Here is a 23,651-nt window from a genome sequence, read left to right as displayed (position 1 = left end):
CGGAGGTCTCCATGCCCTGTGAAGCCCATCATTTTGTGGGATATACAGTGGAGTGCTGTGCATGAAAGATGAACGAGTCGCCTTCTGGCAACTGCATGTCACTTCACGTATGCTAAAGCTGACACTCCCTGAGTATCCCGGAGCATACTTGGGAGGGTTTAAACAGTGAAGTGAGTTCTGCTCATGTCCCTTCCTCAGTTCAGGAAAGAAGGGGTGCAGCTGTGAGGGATTTAGTGCATGCCCAGATGGTACTTCAGCCCTGACCCCTTGGTGCAGCTGCTTTGATGTCACCAGTATAAAACGCTGCTGAGGAAACTGGTATGGACCAGACAATGAACACGAACAGATGGTGAAGCTGTAAAAGAGGATGGAGGTGCCCCAGGTTTGTGTTTTTCCCTTCCCAGCACTGCTCTTGCTGTTTGTCTTTCTCAGGTGCGAGGTCGGCACCACCCACTGGACCCAGTGCAATGAGACTCCCGTGAAGTTTGCTCGTTTTCCTGTCACTGGTCTGATTGAAGGCCGTTCCTACATTTTCCGAGTCCGAGCTGTGAACAAAGCTGGCATTAGCCTACCGTCCCGCGTGTCAGAGCCCGTGGCTGCTCTGGATCCTGCTGACAGAGCCAGGCTTAGAAGTAAGATGCGCATTTTGCAGGTTGCCTGAAAGGTTTAAGAAGTCATAACTCATTAAAAAAAATATTATGGCTATCTACTCATAAGCCTCCGAAGTCCCACTAGAGGGAGCAATGCAAAAACAAAATACTCTTTGGAGACCGCTTTGCCAAGAAGAAATCTTCTCAGTGCTCTTTGCACAAAGTGCCCTATCGACTCAAATGGCTTTGGCTGGCGGTGCTGCTACGCTCTGAACTTGCAGGAAGGGAGGAAAAGGCACAGGAGACCTAATTGCCTGAAGAGACTTGCTTTTGTTCAGCCAACAAAAAAAGCTGAACAGATCCTGTGAATAGTTTCTCTCACTGTGCCACAGGCAAGGCTGGCTGATTCTGTGCTCATGTGACGATCAAAGTCTTGCAGTAACGTCAGCACAACGCCAGCGTAGCCCAATAGGTAACTGATCCCAAGCTCTCTGCTTTAAAGTTAACATTTTACACGTCAAGGATATTTTTCCTGTGGCCTGGCAATGTCCCAGGCATTTTGCTTCCAAATCCACCTCTCTACACATATGCCGAAATCATATGCCTAAAATCCAACTATTTCTGCTAGTTTCTGAAGTTTTACTATTTAAAATGGTCCAATGTAGAAGCATATTGTATGCAAAGCCAGAGGGCTCCCATGTTCCCTGGTTATATGTCTTACTGTATGTAATGCTGCAAGCTACCGACTGCAGTCAGATGACCAAGGTTCCCATTCAAAATAAAAACAAAAGGCCGAAGGAAAGAGGTTTGGCACCGCCAGGAAACATTGTGCTCTGACAGACATGTGAAACCTGAGGCCTGGTGGAGGCCTCCTCTTTTCACTGGGAAGTGTGGAAGCTGTCTGAGGAGAGAAAGTCTGGTCCTGGTGGTCTATTCCTGTTATATCTCCTGCTCTTGTCCCTCATGACCCTCTTGTCTCCCCACCCCCTCCCTCTCTGCTCACATTTCCAAAACACATCAGCCAACCTAAGGTGAAGCACACGGAGGTGGAGAACAGCATTTGCAAAAAAATTATCTCTGAAAGTGTGCTGACCTGGTTGATAGCTCAATGCATAACTGCAATAATATGATAACATAAAGGCGCTGAGAGAGCCACCCAAATCATATCAGGTGGTTATGTTGAGTCAGGCTGAGCAGTTTCTGTTTGTGACTGTGACCCATGACTTGAAAGCTCGTAATGTGAGGGAAAGTGCTTTAAAAAGAGACAAAGAGCAGCCTGCAGGAATTTGGCTGTTCTTTTAATGAGTGAGCAACCAAGATGATTATGGGACTGGAGCACCTCCCTTATAAGGAAAGGCTGAAAGAGCTGGGACTCTTTAGCCTGGAGAAGAGAAGGTTGAGGGGGGACCTGATTAATGTTTACAAGTACCTAAAGGGTGTGTTTAAGGAAGGCGGAGCCAGGCTCTTTTCAATGGTTCCCAGTGACACGACAAGGGGCAATGGGCACAAGCTAGAACATAGGAAGTTCCAATCAAATACACGGAAAAACTTCTTTATGGTGAGGGTGACAGAGCACTGGAACAGGCTGCCCAGGGAGGTTGTGGAGTCCCCTTCTCTGGAGATTTTCAAGACCCGCCTGGATGCAGCCCTGAGGGATGTGCTTTAGGCAATCCTGCTCTAGCAGGGGAGTTGGACTAGATGATCTCGAGAGGTCCCTTCCAACTCTGAAGATTCCGTGATTCCGTGATTCCGTAAACCAAGTGAATAGAGTATGGAAAATAAAGTTGAAGTTAATTCTCTGAAAACGATGAGCTCAGTGAGACAAATACCTCTGCTTGTCACCTAGGCAACTTCAATGACATCTCAGGAAGGAATAGATGTTTTAGTGGATTAAATTTTCTAGCTGTATTGATTGCTGAGCTGCTCTCTATATTCAAGCTGGTCAGCCTACAACTAGCTTGGGTAACGAGCGTGCTACATGAGCAACAGTCACAGCAGTAACCAAAAAAGCACCTCACATGGATCTTGCAAATGTTAGTTATGAACCACAAAAGAGTCGGTTTTCTCATTATTTCAAAAGTTCTTGAAGTCTCCCATTTCCATGTTACCTCTGACATTTGTTTCAGGTCACCCTTCTGCTCCCTGGACTGGACAGATTATTGTCACTGAGGAAGAACCTGCAGGTAAACACAGCCCTTTTGCCTACAAAAGTCTAATGTGAAGCTGGCTGAGTAATTAGGAGAACTCCCAGTGAGTTCAGTGGACTTTGGCACGCACCCAAAGTTCGTTGTTCTGAGAGTCACTTGACCTTGAATAACTCCCGACTTGGTTGTTGAGGTGAGGTTTCATTATTCAGGACCTAACAAATAAACATGCTTAGAGTTAAAAGAAGGACATTTAAAACCAATATTGAGATGATTTTAACTCTACGTTTTAAAAAAATATCAGGTGCAAAGATATATTAATACTCCTATATTTTAATTGTGGCACTAATTCTGATACAAGTATGAAAATTAAATCCCAATTCCCTTTCCTATTCTTCTCCCCTGTTCTTCAGAGGGTGTTGTTCCTGGTCCACCTACAGACCTCCAAGTCATTGAGGCCACCAAAAACTATGTTGTGCTTAGCTGGAAACCCCCTGGACAGCGGGGCCACGAGGGTATCATGTACTTTGTGGAAAAGGTAAAACTGGACAAAATCAGAATCAAGTTGTGGCAATCTTTTACATTTGTTTTCCCATCTCTTCTGGACTTCTAGGTAACTTGCATTTTCACGTGAGACTTTCAAACTGGGGCCAGGACTAGAACTTCTATACTTCATCAAGATAATTGTTACTGTAGTTTAAGATAAACTAGGAAGAAAAGAAAGACGGAAAATAGGAAAGTAGATGCAGAATGTGTCCCAACACTGTAATATCCTTTTATGAACTGTGTCATTGACCTACCCTGGAGTAGACAGCATGACAAACTCCCTCTATAATAAGAAAGCACAGAGCAAAGGAATATGTTTTTTTTATATATATATATTTATAAATATATATATACACATATATATAAAATTAAATTTGTATAAATGAAGCTTGTCTGGTGGGACAGATTGTTAACATTTTGGATGGAGGCATTCTGCAAGAGTTTCTTGGCATCAGCACTTTCTCCTCCAGCTGTCTTTTCCTATTTATCCTCTACATTAACTTTCCATTTGCTTCACCAACTCAACAAAGATGACAAAATTTCTTTTCTAGAACAGAATCAGTTTTAGTTTCAGTGTCCTGCTTTTCTGAGATGGTTTTTGCATGGCTGCTAGCCTAGAAAATTCTTCATGCCATCACCCTTTTTACTTCTATCTCATGGCTCCCAAACTTTTTTATCAATGCTTTTCCCTGTCAGTCTGGAAGTGTCATCATGGGAGACATAAATATCTTCCCATTATGTGTTTTTCATCTCTCTCATGAAGTCTGGTCAAAATAAATGAGTTTCACTTAGCAACAGACTTAGGGAGGATGAATACATGAATTTTGAGTTTCCATAGAAGTAAGCTTTTGAATAACCTATTGCATGCTGATTACTGAGCACTAATGTCACGCAGTCGGGTAATGTTTTCCTGACAATTTGAAATCCCTCAGAAAGCAGGGCCCATTACTTGAAACTTTCTTTGATGTAAATCACAGGCAAAAATTAATCACTAATATTAATGGTATAAGTGATTATGGGATGTAGAGTTTCTAGCCACAGAAAGAAAAACAATTCACAAATTAATTGCACGTGTTAATTATTTTCTGGAAAATGGAAGTCAGATCCTGAGTGATTCTGGAAGCCACCCCAGAAATATTCTCAAGAGTGGCACAGGAGCATCTAGAAGCAATGTGGTAATGTTAGAGTTTTGTTCTTTGGAAGATATTGAATGTCTGCAGAATTTATTTTGAAAGCAGTCCAGAACTGGATGCAGTTAATAACATCACTTCCTTGTGGTGGAGAGGAGTTTAGCTTTGATATATTAAAACCAGTAAGCGTTTACGTTAGTTTTCTGGAGTAGGTGGACATCTGGCAGATCATAAGCTTTGAAATACACTCGTTCTGTGGCAAGGCCGAAAGAAGGAACGTGCCTCCGTTCTCCATAGTAGACACACATTTGGTGGTCCAGGCAGAAAGTCTTGTTGGGTTAGACACTCAGCTTTTCGATACTTTTGCGCCAAATGCAGTTTCTGGCTTTGACTGCAGTGCGTTGCTGGCACAGAGGACTGGCAAAGGGTGAACACCGAGATCCCTGTGAAGTCTCCTCGCTTTGCAGTTTTTGATTTGTCCGAAGGCAAATCCTACTGCTTCCGAGTTCGCTGTTGCAATTCAGCTGGAATTGGTGAGCCTTCAGAAGCAACAGAAGCCACTGTGGTGGATGACAAACTCGGTAAGTGTGTGGTTGTATGTATTAAATTACCTCCATGGTATCTTTTCAGTTTATGATGTAATTGTTTTGTCTGAAGACAGACAGCTGCCCAGTAAATAATTCAAGTATTAAGAGTAGTCCGTGATTTATTGCCTTTAGCTAAAATAATTTTGGTTTGGGTTGTTGAACCTTTAATGTATAGTCAAATGACAGATGCAAACCAAGGGAATTAAGCTGGAAATAGTGATGCCAAGAACTGCAAAGGCTGCAAATAGTGAAAGAATATGAAAACTCAAGGAAGTACAAAAATGTTTTGTTTTACTTAGAGTCTTTATTGAAAACAAGCCCAGATATCAGCAGAGTTTAACCTTCCTTGTTTGCCAAATTAAACAAAAGTGAAGAATTTAATGTTTACATGAATGCAGAGACTATTTCCACTGGAAGAAAAGCCAAGATGTTCACCACAGTAAAGCATCAGTAGCTATGTCTACATTAGCAATTTGTTTCCAAATGGCAATGCCTATTTGAATCCAGTTCCCAGATTGTTTCTGTTTACTGCATATTGGTTGAATTCTCAGAGCGGTTTGATGCCCATGAACTACATCCTCTAAGAAGAAGAGTAAAACACCTCTTCTTCAAAAACACTTAAGATGCATTTTGCTACTTAACAGGGGCATTTATTTCTGACTTATTCTGTGGGCTGCACAAAATCATTCGGTGTGCACCTAACACATTTTCCCTTTTAGAAAACTCCAAATCACATCTCTGGTGCAGATGTTCAGCACAGGGCAATAAACAAAATCTAATCTGAAAGAAATGCCCATAACCATAGGCCATGGAGATGTGAGGAACCTTGCCATCAAGGACTTGAACCTACTGATCCTGTCCGGCTGTGCCAGATTACTTGATTGAAATCACAGGAGGTTTGGGAGGTTAAATCTCTATTAGTTGTGCTAATATAATCACAAATAGAATGTCACTCTTATTTTATTTGTAAATTTTGACTGGTTGGTCACTAATTTATTTCTGTTTCTCTCCCACAGATATTCCCAAAGCTCCTGGGCGTATTATGCCAACTAGGAATACAGATACCTCAGTTGTTGTCACTTGGACAGAGCCCCCAGATGCCAAGGAGCTGGTTGGGTACTACATTGAGTCAAGTGTAGTTGGATCTGGTCGTTGGGAGCCATGCAACAACAATCCAGTGAAAGGCACAAGGTAATGGCTTTTAAAGCATGGAAATTGTGGTCACCGGTTTTTGATTTACTGGGTATATGTGCTTTCCAGCCATTAGTAGTAGTAGTTAGTCGCTTTGTGGTAGCCAGCGGGCTGGAATCACTCTTGCAGGAGAAGTTCGTAAAAAGTTATAAAAACATATTTCAAGATGTGATTCTTGTCCAAAAGGAATTTATAATCAAACTTATATTAGAAACAATTAGTCAAGGGGGAGGAAACATGGGCATTGCTAGTGAAGAAAAGAGAAGCAGCTCGCTAGTTTTAGCTATTGCACAACCTATCGGTTTGACAAAAAACAGCATAGCAAGGAATGACTGAGGTTACAAATGTGGAAAATTAAACTGCTTAATGTTTGGAAGCAAAGTCCTTTGTTTTGGAAGACTGCTGAAAACCTTTCTGGATTGTATATCTAGAATGTCAGGAGGAAATGTGAACTATATCACGCTAACAATATTACTTTCTAACTGCTCTTTCACTTGCAAATATCAAGATATTAATGAACGCTCTTAAATATTGGGTATAAACTCACATTTCTTACTGACATGAAGCTCAGTCTCTAGTCAGAAAAAATAATCAAGATTTAAAACTTTGCAAGCTAAATCAGATTTCATTTTGTTTGAATGAGGATGTAATCTTCAGAGTGTAAAGGAGTAATTGCAGAACTTGATCTCCAGTGGGTTAATCGCCAATCCAGAAGCAGTCCGTGCTTGTTATGACTGATTATGCTTATTTGTAATTGCTATCCATGACAACCCCTATTACAGTAAGTAAGGCTCCGCTAAATAGTCTTGGACCAACTTTGTTGTCTATGAAGGCATTGTAAATGTACCTAAAACCCCACTTGCTTGAACACGAGCACAATTTCCTTTAAGTATTTTTTTGCGCATTTATATTGCAACAGCTGTATGTGCCAATATTATATACTTTCATACATACTTCTATGATTTATATCGTGGTTACATCAAGTGTTGGTGAAGTTCCGTGCCGTTTGCTTATTTTAAAATATGAAACGTGATCTTTATTCACAGTAAAAATGAAAACATTGTTCTGAGTTACGATACATTGTGATGTAACTACACTGCTTAGGTTCCTATGACTGCATTTTCAGTCGATGTGATATGACGTATGATGCAGTCAGGCCCAGGCTGACTGTTACCTCTTGGCTTTTCTGGTTTTCTGCACACACCCTGGTGAAAGGAAATGATTTGGAAAAATCTGATAGAACAGGTAGGGAAAGTTCTGCTCTGAAAATTTTGATTCCGATTTTATTTTTTCCCCCAAATGTAATTTTGATTTTGAAATACTCTTTGTTTTCCATATTATATTTGCTTCATACATCATTGCATGATGTCAGCATTGGTAGTGCAAGACGTGACATTATGAAGTAGAACGAAATAAAAGTAACATGAAATAAAATACACTTAAAATATCTATTGAAAAATAAATTCTGTTTTAAATAAAATGCTTAAATTTCCAAACCACAATTTTTCCAAAATAAATGATTCCTGTCCTGGGAAATTTTGTGTTTTCAGGGTGCACGCCAGAGAAAATTTATGAGGTTTTTTATGTGATCATTAGATAATCCAGTAGAAAAACTATTCTAATAAAAGAATTTGTCTGGCTTAGATTATTGTGTCACATATAGAAGCAAGAAAGTGAAATAAAAAATCTGACACTTTTTTTTTTTAGCTCTCGTACATTGCCTTGTAATTTTTTTGAACACTGCAATTTTTCATTTATGATTGGAAATGCATTATGGGAACCTGTGCTACAGGGGTGTCTTTTACTTATGTCATGAAGATATCTCACAAACAGATTTTCGTATCATTTCCATTAGGAAGTATGGATTTTATATATTAGCAGAAGTAAGGTAGACCCTCTGGTAACACAAAAACTTGTGTAGTCTTAAGAAGGAGAGAGTGTTGGTAAACAGCACGTCTAAAGAGACATGGTTTTAGACATTATCTTCGTTGTGTGAATGAGGTGCTTAGATACATTCTGCATTCTCTGAACTTCATTTAGGCAACTAGGATCATGGTTTATCTTCAGTTTTCACAAACCAGAATAAATTTTATGGAAGAAACACTTTCTTTTCCCCCTTAAGATTTTTATTTTCTTCATAATACTTTCTAAGTATTCCTTCACTGGTTTGTTTTAGATTCATTTGCCATGGGCTCGTAAATGGTGAGAAGTACGTTTTCAGAGTCAGAGCCGTTAATGCAGCGGGACTCAGTGAATTTTCACAGGATTCGGAGCCTATAGAAGTGCAAGCAGCCATTGGTAAGCTATGTTCCATTGCCCTTTTCGGTGGTAAATATGGGTTTTTTTAATTAAGTAAAGATGTTCACGGTAACTATTTGTAACTAATTGTTATGTTTTACAATGCTGTCCACAAATAATAATTTGTCCATAGATCCTGTGGTCTCACAGCTATAGTTTCACAGTCACTGCACTCTTGTAGACTGTTCACCTTCACCATCCAGTCTTCTTCAGGTGTTTCTTGTGAACCACTGTAAGAGAACACTGCCAAGTTCACTTCATAGGTATCCTGGAAAATGGAATGCCATTCCGATTCCATCATGTGGTATTTATCACCTCTAACACACACCATCCTGTATACACTCAGTTCCCAAGAAATTTTTTTCCACACCTAAACCTAATAATCAGTGCAATGTGTTTTTTGTAAACCTTCTATAACCCTGTGTGTTCTCCCTTTGTTGATGAATTACTTCTGTTTGCCACTGCCTGAACTAATCCATAAAGATTAATGAGATCATTGGGCTATAATAAATTGTATGCCTGCAACATCCTCGCTCTCATTTGGACCAAAACCGCATACCTCACAACCTTAGAGCACAGAGACGTGGCTTAGGGCAATTTTGTGAGATCATTTTGCAAGGATCAGAAATATGACTTGGAAGATCTAATACTAAAATAATGGTAGCAAATGAAGATTACTATTAAATTTCCATATTTCTTCTGCCCTGAAAAGTAGACGTTATTAAAAGAACATTACTTGTGAGCAGGTTGAGAGGTATTCTATGCATTTTAAATTTTTGTGAATTCAAGCTTAACATTTTGTGTGTAAAGCCTATGATTTGTCATACTGTGGCTGCATTGTTCATTGTACGCATTTCTTCATTCTGTTGACTAAATGAAGAGGAAAGAATGTATTCTAATTCAAACTGTCTCTGCTGTTTTCTGGCAATTATAGGGGGAGGATTGCTTCATGGTGTGTGTCCTGAACTGAGTGGTAAAGCTGGTGGACTAACAGACCGCACTACCTGCTGGGAAGGCATGCATGAGTCCTCCCAGCCTATCTTTGACACAGATGCTTTGCTAAAATGCAATGCTAAATTTGATAGAGACACTCTGCCCAGTAGCTCTGACAAACTGGGGAGTACAGGAGACGATAACACGAGAGAAATGGTTAAGGACGGTGTCACATCTGCACCGCAAAAAGTTGCTGCTAAGCAGGCAAGTAAGTCTCCACCCGGGGATCTTTTGACACTGGAAAAAGTGACCAAGAAGAAAGATATAGGTGAGAGTTAATAAAATGAATAGATTTCACTGCTTGGGTACATCCACTTCAGACGGTTGTAACCTCTGCTCATCCACGCCACAAGTGAATGCACTCTCCAGGGATGCGTCTTCCATCAGACCCATTAATCACGTGCTCAACTCTCAGTTAAGGTCATTATGGATGTAATGGTATCAGAGACCACTTTACAAACTTAGTGGCTACCGAAAGGGAAACACATAAATCCATTTACTAATTTAATAGCTTGTTTGACTACATATTAATGTATCCAAGATACTGTATTATTTCTAAATCACTTCAGTAATTTGTTAGGAGTCTTGTTACCTAGTCTCTGGGTGATATATGTGTGAAGGAAACAAAATCTGATTATGATGGTAAGCATGAAAATCTGTGTTGTGTTAGGATATATGAAGATCCTTTGTGGATTTATGCCTAAGCTACAGCTTATCCTCTGAGACACAGTGCTAATGAATGTTGTGTTGTAGCTCTGACTGACAGCAATATGAAATGAGGAGAACCTATCAAGTTGAAGGCACTTGCACAAAATCACGCTTTATGTTGTCAACACGTACACACCCATTGTGCCTGAGAAATGTGGGGCTTGAATTTCATTTAAGCCCTGGTACCTGGCCAGTGAACTGAATTCCTCCCCAGCCCTCTGAAGTGAGACTCATAAGACTCGTGCAAAATGCTGAACAGAAAATAAACTAGAGGCACCCGGGGCTAGCTGACACTGAGATAAAACATTAAAGATGAAAGGAAATGTATATGATGTAGGATTTCCATCAACAGTAGGACTTCAAGGTCACAAGTAGAGCTCTTCACTGGTGCATGACATACTGGGTGTGGACAAGCATTTCCTCACTAGATATAGAAAAACCTTTACAAGAATATGGGTGGGGATGAAGTTAATGATTTCTGTATTGTTAAATTTTTTATTTTTTTTTTAAAAAAGAGCAAATTTTTTAATTTAAGTTCCAGTAACAGACATGTTCCATTTCTGGTCAGTCTACAGTGCCTATGATAACGCTTCCTTCCATTAAGGTAAGATTATGTGATGGGTGCAATGATAAAATTTGCACAGTGTATAAATTTAAAATAAAAAAAAAAAAAGAATGAACAGATAAACTACATTCTGGGAAGGGAAGAATGTGGATCTATTTTAAAAAAAGGGACTACAATGAATATTGTATGTGTAAAAAAGAATTTGCTTTCAGCAAAAGGAAACAAATCATTGCATCTCCAATTTTTTAACTTTTCCTGTAATCTTACTTTTAGTTCCTCATTTTTCACGGTTTTAAAGCGAGTCCTGATCACTTACATCAGAGCTGCAATTGCAACACAGTCTTTCACTATGTATTAGCTTGCTTCTCAAAAGCCAAATGATCCTGAAAATTAACTCCTACGCAGTGTGGAGTTTTTTCATTTGGTTTATTGAAGCTTTTATCCTGCATTTCTTATTCCAACTCCAGAAACTTCCCTTGACCGCATAAATATTGTCCTACTCAGGAAATGCAGGATGGGAGCCACCTGAATACGTACGGTAATTGAACGCCAGTCTGACTATAGAAATATTGCTTCCTACTTACGTATTATTCACATTGAAACAGCTGCTCCATCTCCACCTTATGACATCATGGTACTTGAGAGTGTTCGTGACTCGATGGCATTAGGATGGAAGCAACCTAAAGTCACTGGTGGAACTGAAATTACCGGCTACTACGTGAACTATCGTGAAGTGGTTGACGGAGTTCCTGGGAAATGGATGGAGGCCAACATTAAGGCCATTAGTGAGAGGGCATACAGGGTAAGCCGCTAACTTCTACTAATGCCGTAGGTGCAGACAATATTTCCAAAACAGATCTCAAAGGCAGATTGGGTTGAATTATGACTTGGTGTGCAGATTGCTGTTCAGAGGGTTTTATATCTATGATGATAAATTTAGTTACCTCTGTTAAACTTCTCTGCAAAGTTATCAGTACACTTACCTGTTAGTCTGGCACCAGCTATCATCTGTGAATGCACTGCTCTAGACATAGCCTGTATTTTTGTAAGTCAGGCCCTCACAACAAATGGCGTTCCTACTGGGTTTGGTGAACCTACCCCAGTGCTTGCTGGTGCTGGAATCAGCTCTGTGGCAGCTGTGTTTGGTGATCAGTTCTTGACCCAATTCAGGGACAGTGCTAGCTACAACCTCACTGAGCTGCTTTACAAATGAAAAGCAATGCCAGGACTGAGTTTCACCCCGCTGTAAGGACAAGTCTTGCCTTAAGTGAACTTGCTCTGTATCACGAGACAGATTAATATGATTGTTGACGAATACCCTGCTCCCTCCGTGACTACCAAAGTGCCTGTCAATAGGAAAAGAAAAATTTGAGCGTGCTAAGACCACTTGTGTATGCTCCACCACTAACTAGAGGAAAAGCCAAGGTAGTTATCACCTTATGTGTGATGTCAATAATGCCTTCATCTCTTCAGGCACTTAAAAGCATGCTCACGCATTCAATAATTGTCATTGTGACTTTCTTCTAAAGCCTTAATCCAAAGTTAATAAGTACCATTTTATTGATTCTGCAGATTCAAAACCTGAAGGAGAACATGGTGTACCAGTTCCAGGTGGCTGCTGCTAACCTGGCTGGTGTTGGGACACCCTCCCTACCCAGCCAGCCCTTCAAATGTGAAGAATGGACCATTGCTGTACCTGGTAGGATCCTGAGTGGGAGACGGAGGTTACTCACAGCCCAAGGGTGCTCTGCGACTGATTATCTAAGTTCTCAATGCCTTCAGTTTCCAGGGGAGTCAACGGGCACTGAAGTTCATACCCAGGCTTGAATCTCCATCGCTTTGATTTAGTACATTTACAATGATGCATTAAACAATCCCTATTTAATCAGCAGCATTTTACAAGCAGCTTGTATTTTCTTTATCTTTCCTGCTTGGTTCCAGTACTATGTCTGCCACTTTGCTTCCCAGTTTAAATGGTAGACATAAATACCCATCTAAGGAATAAGGCAGAGAAGAATGAAGTCCTGTAACCCTTGTCTAAATGTATCACTTCAAGGCCAGATGACTGGCCTTTTAACATGCATTGAAATGAATGAAAACAACCTCCATTGACTTCAGTGAACTTTAGAGCAGTCCTTGAAGCAGCACATTAGCTTAATAATTAACTTATTTCCCTGAGTTTGGAGTTTATTTGTCATTTTTGTTTGTTCATGAATATTTGATCAAGATAAAGAATCTCAACAAATTTGATTGTTTTCTGGGCTAGTCTTTTTATTAGTCATCGGGTCTAGATATGATACAGAGGAGCTACACGTGTTATGTCAGCTCTGGGTGTACAACATGGTGTCTGGTTTTGATTTTTTGAAGTCTTTTGCATTAGCCCTGTTGGGATTTATTTTGATACCACAACTGCAACTTTTACTCTTACCTTTCAGGGCCACCCCATGATGTCGCATGCATAGAAGTTAGGAAGGACTCTTTGGTTTTACTGTGGAAGGAACCGGTTTATACTGGTCGTAGTCCCATAGCTGGTTATTATGTTGACATGAAGGAAACTGAAGCAAAGGAAGAACATTGGAGAAGTGTCAATGAGAAGCCACTTCAAAAGAAATACTTGAAGGTAAATAGCTTAAGATTCAAATGCTGGTACAGTAGTATAATCTTGAGGAAGTCAGCCTTCGATAGCATTATCCTGTGCTGATCATGGTTCCATTTAACAAAATATATAGTAGCTTATGTTGTGCTGAGGGTACACGCATGTAATATAGTCAGGCACGTGGCTGTATAGTCAGGCAAGACAGTAACTCAGAAGACAATCTGGTATGACAAGCCTAAAAAGAAAAGAAAGCATTGCTAAAACCAAATACCATTCTTATAACACAGGGAGCAACCCTAGCATTTTCTAGCTCAAAGGGCAAGACAGGTATCACTACACAAAAACAGATGGCACAAAAATAGATGTTGGGATAATGTGGCAAGCGATTCTTTCTAATACAAAATACTCTCTCTACACATTTCATGGCAAGTTAAACCCAAGCTTTTTGCACTATTATGCTACATAATTTAGTGGAATGACTTCTAAATAAGGGATCAGCTGTATCTCTGTTCTAGAGATACGTCTTAAGTAGGTTTGCCATTTGTATGCTTTTCAGAATATTTGAAAGACAACTCACTTTTAAGTGTGAACCTTTCATATATGCTTTAAAGGAGTATTTGCAGGTGTACAGTGTCAGTATGATTCCTCAAGTCACTACAATTAAATCCGTACGCTTATATGCCCTCCTGTTCCCAAGTAGGTGTGGCTGGCAATTATTACCCTGATAATTTCATTTTTAAAAGCCAGAAATTACCTTCAGTAAAAGATTATGCTGTTTCAGAGGTCAGTGTACATGAGTTAAAAACATCCTGTTCCAATAACAATGGTCCTTTTGCAAAGAAATCGATTACATTAATGACGCTGTCTGAATGTTAGCTATGCATACACGGGAGGAACAAGCCAAACAGATCAGTCATGTCACTCCGGAATTGGAAAAAAAACAAAAACAAGATGAGGAAGAAATATTTGTCAACTGGAAAAGCAGCAAAACAAAAAGAAGGGAAATATAACTGTCAGGCATCCAGACTGGAATTGTAAGAAGTGTGAAATTAAAATCAATGTTTTGTAGCACATCATGCATGTATGTATATTTGCTTCCTCCAGATAGGTGGCCTAAAGGAAGGTGTGAGCTATGTGTTTCGTGTGAGGGCAACAAACCAGGCTGGTGTTGGAAAACCATCAAATGTCACAGAACCTGTTGTAGCTGAAACACGACCAGGTTTGTTAGAAATGCGTCCTCTGTTTTGTCATATTTAAACAGGGTCTTGTTTGCACAATGTGTTTACATACAGGCTGCTTGCGAACAGTCTGACCCCTCTCAAGTCAAACTTTTTTACCAAACAGGAAATGAGTTGAGAGTCATATCTTACTTTCTTGTCTGGTATATTTTAAGGTCAGAACAGATTTTTCTTACTATAACTACAGGTTCAGGAATATAAAAATACAATAAAGTTGTAGATCAGCTCAACCAAAACATTCTTCAGATGTAGAATTTTGCCCTTCCTGTAGTAAACCAGTTATTTATGTTTTATCTCCTTTCTTTAACTTATGCAATGTGCCTGAGGAAAGGGTAAAAGAAACTCCTTTTTCCCCTTGGCTTTAAAAACGTAACAAGGTCAGTACGGAGAACACCTTCAGCAGGAATGCAAGTGCACCTCCTTGATGGAGTCATCCTTGAAGGCTGGCTCCAGAGTGTCTATAATGGCAGTAAGAAGCGCAGGAACCAGTGCAGAGGCAGAATCTTTGTACCTAGAACTTCAGCAACCCCTGAGTTTTGTTTAGCTATACAGGTAACAGAAGTGACTTTGGCCGGAGTCGACAACTTTTTGTTACTAAGTCCCTAACAGAAAACACAAGCATGGGCTTGTGGCTTACTCATCTATAGACTATTTAGAAGTGGAGGATCCAACAAGGGGCAAAAACAAACTCCCAGATATTTTAACCAAATATAGCATAAGGTTAGTGTGACATAAGAAAGTACAGGGGTACAACCCAGCCTAGATCCACCATACACCCTCTTTTCCTCTGACAAGTTCCCTCCCTCCACCTGCAGACTCTCATATCTGCCATTACAATTAAAAAAAAAACCCGAACATAAACTCTCATGAAGATGATCATCACGACAAAAAAAAATTGTATGGATTTTTCAATGTTCACTCAAACGAGGCATGTGCCCACCTGGCAATATAAACTTGAGCAGAACATTTGGTTTAGAGACCTCCCCATTAAAGAAGGAGGTACCTGTCAGGATCATGGCCTTTTTGCAAGTGAGGTTTGGGTTCACGGGTGTAATGTCTGAGGGATCACAGGAAAGTCAGGGTTTGGCCCACTGAAATCTCAGGGAAGCTGAAAATTATTTACTTGTACAAATCTGGTTGACCCATATTTTGGTCTGAGATCTGCAGATGTGGCATCCACCAAACTAAGCTTCTTTAAAGTATTAAGAAAGGACAAAAGGCTTATTAAAAAAAAAAATATTTCAGAAATCAGTCTCTTGGGCAGCCTTCCACCTTTTGCCCTCAAACCACACAAATCTCAAGAACAATCATACCATTTTTTTAAATTTACAAGTCTTTTGGTGTTGCCCAATGAATGCTGCCTTTATTACCATCTTGGATGGAGACAAAATATTGTTAGGTCTCTCTAGACAAGCCCTGCTGGAATGTTGTTTTTGGGAAATATGTAAAATAGCCAGACGACTGAGCTTTCTAATCAAAGAATGTAGGTAAATAATATCCTGAATGAAAACATTTGCTTTAATATGAACGGTACCAATTGTCTTTATCCAGTGAAATGTGTAAATATGATGTGATAGTTTGCATCCACCTTCTGTCATTTGAAAACCACATTTAAGTTTTACAGTTATCTTCTAAAATTAAATTAAAAAACCTACCCACAAACCAAATACCAATCCAGGTTACTTTTGAGCTGTAACTTTGTCTTTAGACAAAAGCACTTTGGTGTGTGGGGATGTGACAGGAAGGAGGGGGAATCCAAGAGCAGACTGCAGCTCTTCCCCATTGCTCCCCTTGGTCCTTGTGCATCTTGGTGCAAAGCAAAACTAGATTCTGGTCCTGCATCAGTCACTTGAGAAGGGCTTGCACCTCAGAAACTAATGAAACCCTGTCCCATTCAACTTTTCTGACTAGCTGTATGCAAAATGATGCCATTAACTGTAGGGTTTTGAAGCTGTCTCCTTTATCTTCATGTTATCTCTTTCTTTTCAACGCAATAAAATGCTCAGATAAATGGAGATTTGATATGACATCTAAGTATTTTATTTCTTATGATGACTTTAAGAGAAGCTCTGGGTGATATGTTGAAACCACCAAGCTATCTAGAGGAGGGAAATTAAGACTGCTACTCCTATGGCGGCCTCTTTGGTTCCATTTTGTCAGATAGGGGGAGACCTCTGGCTAGTAATTTAAGAATTTTATTTTTTTTTGGCTCATATAAATACTAGAGGTAAACGACATCACCACTTTTGGAAATAAATGCCATGTATTGTTATCATAATGAGAATGCTTTAAAACAAATATAAAAGATCCTGTCCTTCAAATGAACCTTCTGGCTATAATTCTTTGCACATCGTATAAACTGCCATCAAAAGCTTCATGTGCTAATGATCTACAGGAAACTAAATGCTAATGAAATGTCAAGTGATGAATTTGCATATAATAAATTAAATTATAAAAATTTTGCAAATATGCTGCTGCTTAGTAAAATATTTGTAGACCTTAGACTTCATTTATCACCTATTGGGACTTAAAGTGCTTCATTACTGCGAGGGCTGGTAAATAACAGTAGCAAAATGTGAATATTAATCTCATCTTTCATTAAATGGTTATGGCAAATTATAAAGACTAAGAAAGGTGCGCGTACACGAATTGTCATTACAGGAGCTACTCACAGTGGTGGAAAGGACATGTGTAGTATTAGGATGATGAAATACAGAAAGCTCCTTGTATGCTTGAGGCTCATTAAGAATTATGCTGAAAATAAAGCATTTAATCCCGATGTCAGGAATAAGGCTCTTGTCTTTAAGGTACAATGCTTTGTGGAGAAAGTGTGTCATTAGCATTCTGGGCAGCCCGGAATTGTCTTAAGCGAAGTAACATAACACGAGTGCCCTATTGAGATGCGAGATCCAGCTCAGAGTTGTTGGGAAAAGGAGGCTGGATGTTCTCCAGCACCTCTCAGCGCACACGCTCTCCCTGGCATTCTCAGACAAGCTGTTGAAATGAAAGTTAATGCCACAGATGACGAGCTCACCGAGCCGCCCGAATCCCAGATGAAATTCCCTAAGCTTAACCGGGGGGTGCGAGGGGGCAGGATAGAGGTGCCTTTGGGTTTCTGATCTGGGATTCACTCCCGGGGCCTTTTAAAGGACAAACTGGGTCGCCTCATCCAGCTCAGGGACTGTAGGTACTGGCAAAACAGGGTGGGCGACTTAAGCAGCTAATTGCAAATATTCACTCCCTTTGTGGGCCCGGGATCAATGCTGCTGCAGACGGGGCGGCAGGGCCGGATGCCAAGCAACAGCAATTAAACCAGCCTCCCGGAGTGAAGCCAGAGTCACTGAAAATGTGCCTCAGTTGCACAAGTGAGTCCTGATGGGGCAATTCAAGGAGTGTTTCCTCTTCTGCCGCCTGCACCTCTTCAAACACCCGCATTTGCACACCGTATTCCCTTTAGAGCGCTTATCTTATTAGGGAATAAGAAATCCATGCTGCATAATGAAAGCTCTGACTACCCCTTACCGTGGAAAATATTGCTATTTAATATTTCAAACATTTAGTGGATCTAGAGGCTTGCTTTTTTTTTTTTTTTCCCCTTCAGGTTTTTCTAGAGCAAATATCATAAACTTTCATGTGGGCTTAGACTTGCTGAAATAAATCAGTTGATTTATGATGCTCTTTAATCTGTTCTGTACTTTTATGGATAAGAATAAGAACTGTTCTTGTGAATCAAAGACTGAGGACGCCCATGTTTGCAGCAATTTATGTGCCGACTGAGAAAACAGCAAGGATCTGCTTAATCTCCCCTATGAACGTTATCTATAAAAATTTGTTTACTGGCTTCCTGACAAAGTGGAATTGCCTTGTTCTGGTCTTTCAGGAACGAAGGAAGTGGTGGTTAATGTAGATGACAATGGAGTAATTTCCTTGAACTTTGAATGTGATCAGATGTCTCCAAACTCTAAGTTCGTTTGGTCCAAGAATTATGAACCAATTGAGGACGACTCTCGACTGAACATCGATACCAAAGGCGGAAAGTAAGAACTCCTGGGGGTCGCAATCCTCGTGTAGGCTGGTCACAGAAATCCATCCTTTTCGATGTATGACCTCAGTAAGAGCTACAGCTGCCTCTGTTACTGGAAGGTTACTTTATGAGCATGCCGTTCTCCAGCAAGTCCATACGCAGACCGCTTGAAAATTGAGTCAGACCTCCTGACTGAGTTATGTTTGTGCATAGGGAGAGAAAAATCTGTGCTCTGTCATCTTGTAGCCTGTCAATCAAGGCAAATTATTATTATTATTCCTACTGTTGTTATTTTAAATCTCCAAAGGAGAAAATTGTCTGGCTGCTTGCAAAATGCTTTTACCATGTAACACTGTCGCAATCTTTGGAGATGCTGGAGTAAGCAGGACTCTCTTCTGGCGTCAGCACGGCCTGATTTGGTAACTTCTGTCGTGCTCTACAAGCCTACTCTGTTTCGTCAGGCTTTTAACAGAGAGGGAGAAATGGCAAGTGCACAGGTCCAGCCTGCGAAGTACCTGTCTGCTCTTCCAGTTATTGAAACCATACAGGACTGGTGGCTCACCACGCTCCTGGTATCGCATGTGAAAATTGAATCACCCCATACTTGCAGTATCCTTTCACGCTCATCGAAGACTTGACATGTTTTTGAGCATGCTTGAGCTCGGTTACACTAGCAATCTCCAGTGCTTTTGGCACGATGTGAGAGTTGTGCCACCTCCATTTGTACCACATATGGTAGGACCTACCCTGCTTTATACTGGCCAGAGCCCCGCGTTTGCTTGTTCAGTCAGAGCAAAAGCTAATATGAGATTATTTTTATCTGGTGTTAGAGACATAAAGGAGGAATTTGGTTCAGACTGATCTGATCTTTTTATCAAAATGCTTTTTTTTTTTCTCCCCCTAAAGGTCAAAAGCTACCTTTAAGGATCTTGGAGAAGATGATTTAGGAATTTACTCTTGTGTTGTTACAGACACCGATGGAGTTTCATCAAGCCTTACAATTGATGAGGAAGGTAGACAGAATGTCTATTAAGCATGCCTGTTTTGCTTTCACATCTGTTTTTCCCTGCTGCTGAGTCTCTCAGATCTGTAAGGCACGCGTGCTTCATATTATTTCTTTTACGTCTTTTGCAGAAATGAAACGCCTACTTGCTCTGAGCCACGAACGCAAATTCCCAAGTAAGTGAATCAAACGTGTCTGCTGTAGGGGGGAGTTTTGCATGTGGTGGGGTATCACAAAACTCCTGCCATCATCAGGTAGGGAAGTCACTATGGCAATTTCAAGTGAAAGTGGTTTTGAATTGAAAAACTAAGATTCCTTTTTTTCCCCTCTTTCTTTCAGTACATTTGTGTGTTACTGTTGTTCATCCTGATCTGTGGCAGGCTTCTGATCTAGGCATATAATAAGTCTCTATTACAGTTGGAAAATAAGTATCCCATTGGCTTTGTGTCTTCTGCGGAACAGCCTTTTATACTTACTCAGCATACCTAACCTCATTTGAACACCTCATTTTGAAAAATTCTCTAACTTTACTCCAACTGAAGTTAGCGTAAGTTAAATTTAAGGTTAACAAAGCAGGCAACTGTTGTAAATTCAGCTGTAATGGCCTATATATACATAGAATTTTCCTGCTACAATTCATTCCCTCCATCTTTCCTGTAACACTTGACAATATGAACATACTTTCTTCTGCTTGGGATGGTATTTTTGTCAACTCCTCAGACCTCCCTCCCATACCTGTGTGATATCCTGGTAGTAGCACAACTTGGTTATTTTCATTGGAATGTAACTTCAATAATAGAAAAAAAAAAATAAATTGGATTGTATAATGAATCCTATCACACACAACAAGATGAGACCTAAACCTTGTTTCATCTTCTCCCACTACATTTTCTTCTTCTTCGTTCCAGGCAGTAAAACTCTTGCCTATGTTCTAACACCTTCAGCTTTCGGCATGCACTGCTGGCACCTCCGCCAAACCAGCCCCCATCGCGCCTCTCAGCCCAGTTTAAGCTTGGCCGCAGGAATGGCCTGTCTTTTTTGCCCACATCATCTCTCTTTCTCATTTCCTTCTGTGTTTTTCCACATCAGCCCTACCCTTCTCAACAAATTGTATCACCTTTTGACAGCTTAATGACAACCCAAGCACCCCCTTGTTTACTCCTGCTCCTCCCAGTTGTTTCCTCCTAATTGTATCTTCACGCTGAAAAGTTAGTCATCACAAAACCTTACTGTTGTCGCACGTCCTTGCTTGCCCCGACCTTTGTCTTCTGAGTGCTCTTCCACCCTCCGTGCTCATAACTAACATCACAGAAGCAGCTCCTCAGGACACAGACCGTGTCTTCTTTTTTAGGCAACTGTGCACTTGTAGCTGTGCATGAGCTTCCAGGAGGCACAGGCAAAAAGGGAGATCACTGCAGAACGTATCCTCAAGGAGGAAACTGTCTCACTTGCTTTGGTCACTCTAGGCCCCATGGATGCTACAAAAAAAAATAATTACAAACAGGAGTTAAGATACATCTGGCTATGGCTAGGAGGCTAGAAAAATAATAATGAGCTGCTATGGATCAACATGAAACTTTAGTCATATCTGCAGATAATCTGTTTGAGGATTACTCAAAATCTCTAAAAAAAAATAATTATCCTGTTCTATTCTAGTTGCTAGGCACTTCTGATTCAACATAAGCTCTTGCATGTTGCTTTGTTTGTACTTCTGAACTGCAATTAATTGTAACTTCTGCTTAGAAACATCTGCAGCCAGTAACTCCATGGGAAAATGGGTTGCTTGTATAATGCAGCCTTACAGAACACAATTATACATGGGCACGATTGTGTATTGGTGCTGGGTAAAAATAAATTGTTCCAACTCTTCAATTCAGTAACAGCCCAAGGACTCTCTGTCAAGTGCTCGCAGTAACTTGTGATGCTGTACAAATAGGATGTAAAGCCTTGTAAGCACGCTGGCTGGAAAATGCCTAAAGTAGCTGTCGGTGCTTATGGAAATATTTTAAAATAAGACTTTTGCTCATGGAGGACTGTAACGCAGAGCTGTCCGGTTCCTTTAGCCTGGGGAGTGAACAGCCTTTTCCTGAAAAAGAACCCTTTTGCATCCTTTCAGCCCTTTATTTAACAGCTTCTGAGATACTTTCCTCTTTTCCATGATAGACTAAGATATTCATAGTTAATTACATGCAAATCGAGTGGGGGTTTAAAATTACCATAGAGCTGACAGTGAGACAAAAGCAGTGCAGCCTGATGTCTATTCACACCCTCTCCCTCTTGCTTCCACTGGCTCCTGTAGCATTTCAGTTGCTTTTTTGGGGGGAGAGAAATTATGAAAGACCTGAGATTCCTTTTGTTTCTTACAAGCAAAGTGATGCGCTGGCTGAGGAAGCCTCACGCGGACCATGTGCACTGCTGGGGACACTCCTATGGGGCTCTTCTTTGCCCTGCTCCCTCGTAGTAACGCTGTCCCTCCAGGCTCCAGGCTTTCCTCTTTCTTGCTAAGCCCGTGTCTTTTTCATAATTCTCTTTTTTTCCTGCGATTGTTGCCTCACCTCTCAGAAGCCTTATTTTCACCAGAGACAGGTCCTGTGCCACTCAGGCACCAAAAGCAAACATGCGGGTGTGGGAGGGCATAGGCACGGTGAAGGGATGAGCACGGGAAAGGAAGACATGGGGGGTCCTTGCCCCCTAACTTTGTTTGGCAGTGGGGTGGGATGGCAGCTCTGCTCCGGGAGGCACCCCAATCGTTCAGGACAGTGCAAATACAAAGATAAGAGAAACTAGACACTACCTCAGTCCCAGTCCTCTCCTGCTGTAGCTAGGCCTTTGCATGCATGGAATGCAATGGAATGCAATAGAATAGAATAGAATAGAATAGAATAGAATAGAATAGAATAGAATAGAACGGAACGGAACGGAACGGAACGGAACGGAACGGCACTGCACGCACTGCACTGCACTGCACGGCAGGGCATAGAATAGAATAGAATAGAATAGAATAGAATAGAATAGAATAGAATAGAATAGAATAATCTTCAGCTGGAAGGAGAAAACAACCCTGTCCTGGGATTTGTCTGGGAGGAGGTGTATCTTTACACTATCACCAGACTGCATCATCAAGCATTTTGCAATGTGTTTGTACACCGTCTTCACCTGTTCCATGTTACACCCTTGCAACACAGACTTTAGACTGCCGTGAAAGTAGAGATTGAGGTAGAGTGCACATACAGCAGATGTGCTCTCTAGGGCATGATTTGGTTGAAAATTTGAGCATCCACTAAGAAGACAGCTAAAAATTATGGAACACAATGAAATGATCAATATGCCCCAATATCAGAGTCTAATGCTCATGTTTAATGTTGCTGATTAAGATATTTTAACAAAAAGTTCAACTGAAAGCAAGCTGAGGACTTTTACTAAAATGAACAAGGAAAAATGAAAAAAAAAGAAAGACTAAAACTACCTGTTGTACCCTTTATGTGATTTTTTTTCCTGCTATCATAAGGAATTGGACTATATGCAGGGGATTTTATTCATAGGTAAACAAAATGTACTGGAGAGATTGTGGGTGCGTTGTGATACTTGGTGAATCCTGGGAGATGGAGGTTCCGCCCAGCAAAGGATCGAGTGCCTCCAAATATCTCCCAACCTGCAGCTTAGCAGCTGACTTTCTGATCTGGCTTCGTGCTTGGTGGTTTTTGGTGGTTTTTTTTTCTGCTGAGTCAATTCACTGTCTTACAGTGGCATTGTTAAGTGACCCATTAAACATGGGTCTGCGCCAAACAGACTTACATCGTGCTGCAGAGATACTTGCAGTTTACCTTTGAAATAGGTTTAGCCTTGTATTAGAGTGGAGGGAGACCGGCATAACTCAAATCCTGAATACTTCCAGTCTGTACAGACCTAGTGATTGCAGGATCGAAAGATTAAATCTTGTCTGTCATCCTGTGTATATGTGGGTGGAGAGGCATTCTGCCTATAAGAAGAGCTATCATAAGCTAGTTACCTTGAGCACAGTATCTGAGAATGAAAGGA

At 40.6% G+C, this 23,651-nt stretch overlaps 1 protein-coding gene across 4 annotated transcripts in view; it reads left to right on the top strand.

The window, feature by feature from the left end:
- MYOM1 (myomesin 1) overlaps positions 1-23,651 on the top strand; it is an 80,110-nt gene that overhangs the window by 31,228 nt on the left and 25,231 nt on the right. For 2 of the 4 annotated variants that reach the window (XM_054191308.1, XM_054191305.1), the window contains 14 exons: positions 433-632; positions 2,717-2,773; positions 3,148-3,272; positions 4,808-4,991; positions 6,014-6,188; positions 8,365-8,486; positions 9,421-9,438; positions 11,358-11,554; positions 12,325-12,451; positions 13,188-13,372; positions 14,453-14,567; positions 18,467-18,623; positions 19,517-19,623; positions 19,745-19,789. In XM_054191308.1, coding sequence (XP_054047283.1) covers positions 433-632; positions 2,717-2,773; positions 3,148-3,272; positions 4,808-4,991; positions 6,014-6,188; positions 8,365-8,486; positions 9,421-9,438; positions 11,358-11,554; positions 12,325-12,451; positions 13,188-13,372; positions 14,453-14,567; positions 18,467-18,623; positions 19,517-19,623; positions 19,745-19,789 — 1,814 coding nt within the window. The remainder of the gene's footprint in view (positions 1-432; positions 633-2,716; positions 2,774-3,147; positions 3,273-4,807; positions 4,992-6,013; positions 6,189-8,364; positions 8,487-9,420; positions 9,439-11,357; positions 11,555-12,324; positions 12,452-13,187; positions 13,373-14,452; positions 14,568-18,466; positions 18,624-19,516; positions 19,624-19,744; positions 19,790-23,651) is intronic. The other 2 variants (XM_054191306.1, XM_054191307.1) reach the window with 1 other exon arrangement.

This window comes from Rissa tridactyla, chromosome 2, assembly GCF_028500815.1.
Source record: "Rissa tridactyla isolate bRisTri1 chromosome 2, bRisTri1.patW.cur.20221130, whole genome shotgun sequence".
Classification (NCBI taxonomy): domain Eukaryota; kingdom Metazoa; phylum Chordata; class Aves; order Charadriiformes; family Laridae; genus Rissa; species Rissa tridactyla.
The sequence above is the reverse complement of the archived record's forward strand: the minus strand, read 5'-3'. Positions and strand labels throughout refer to the sequence as shown.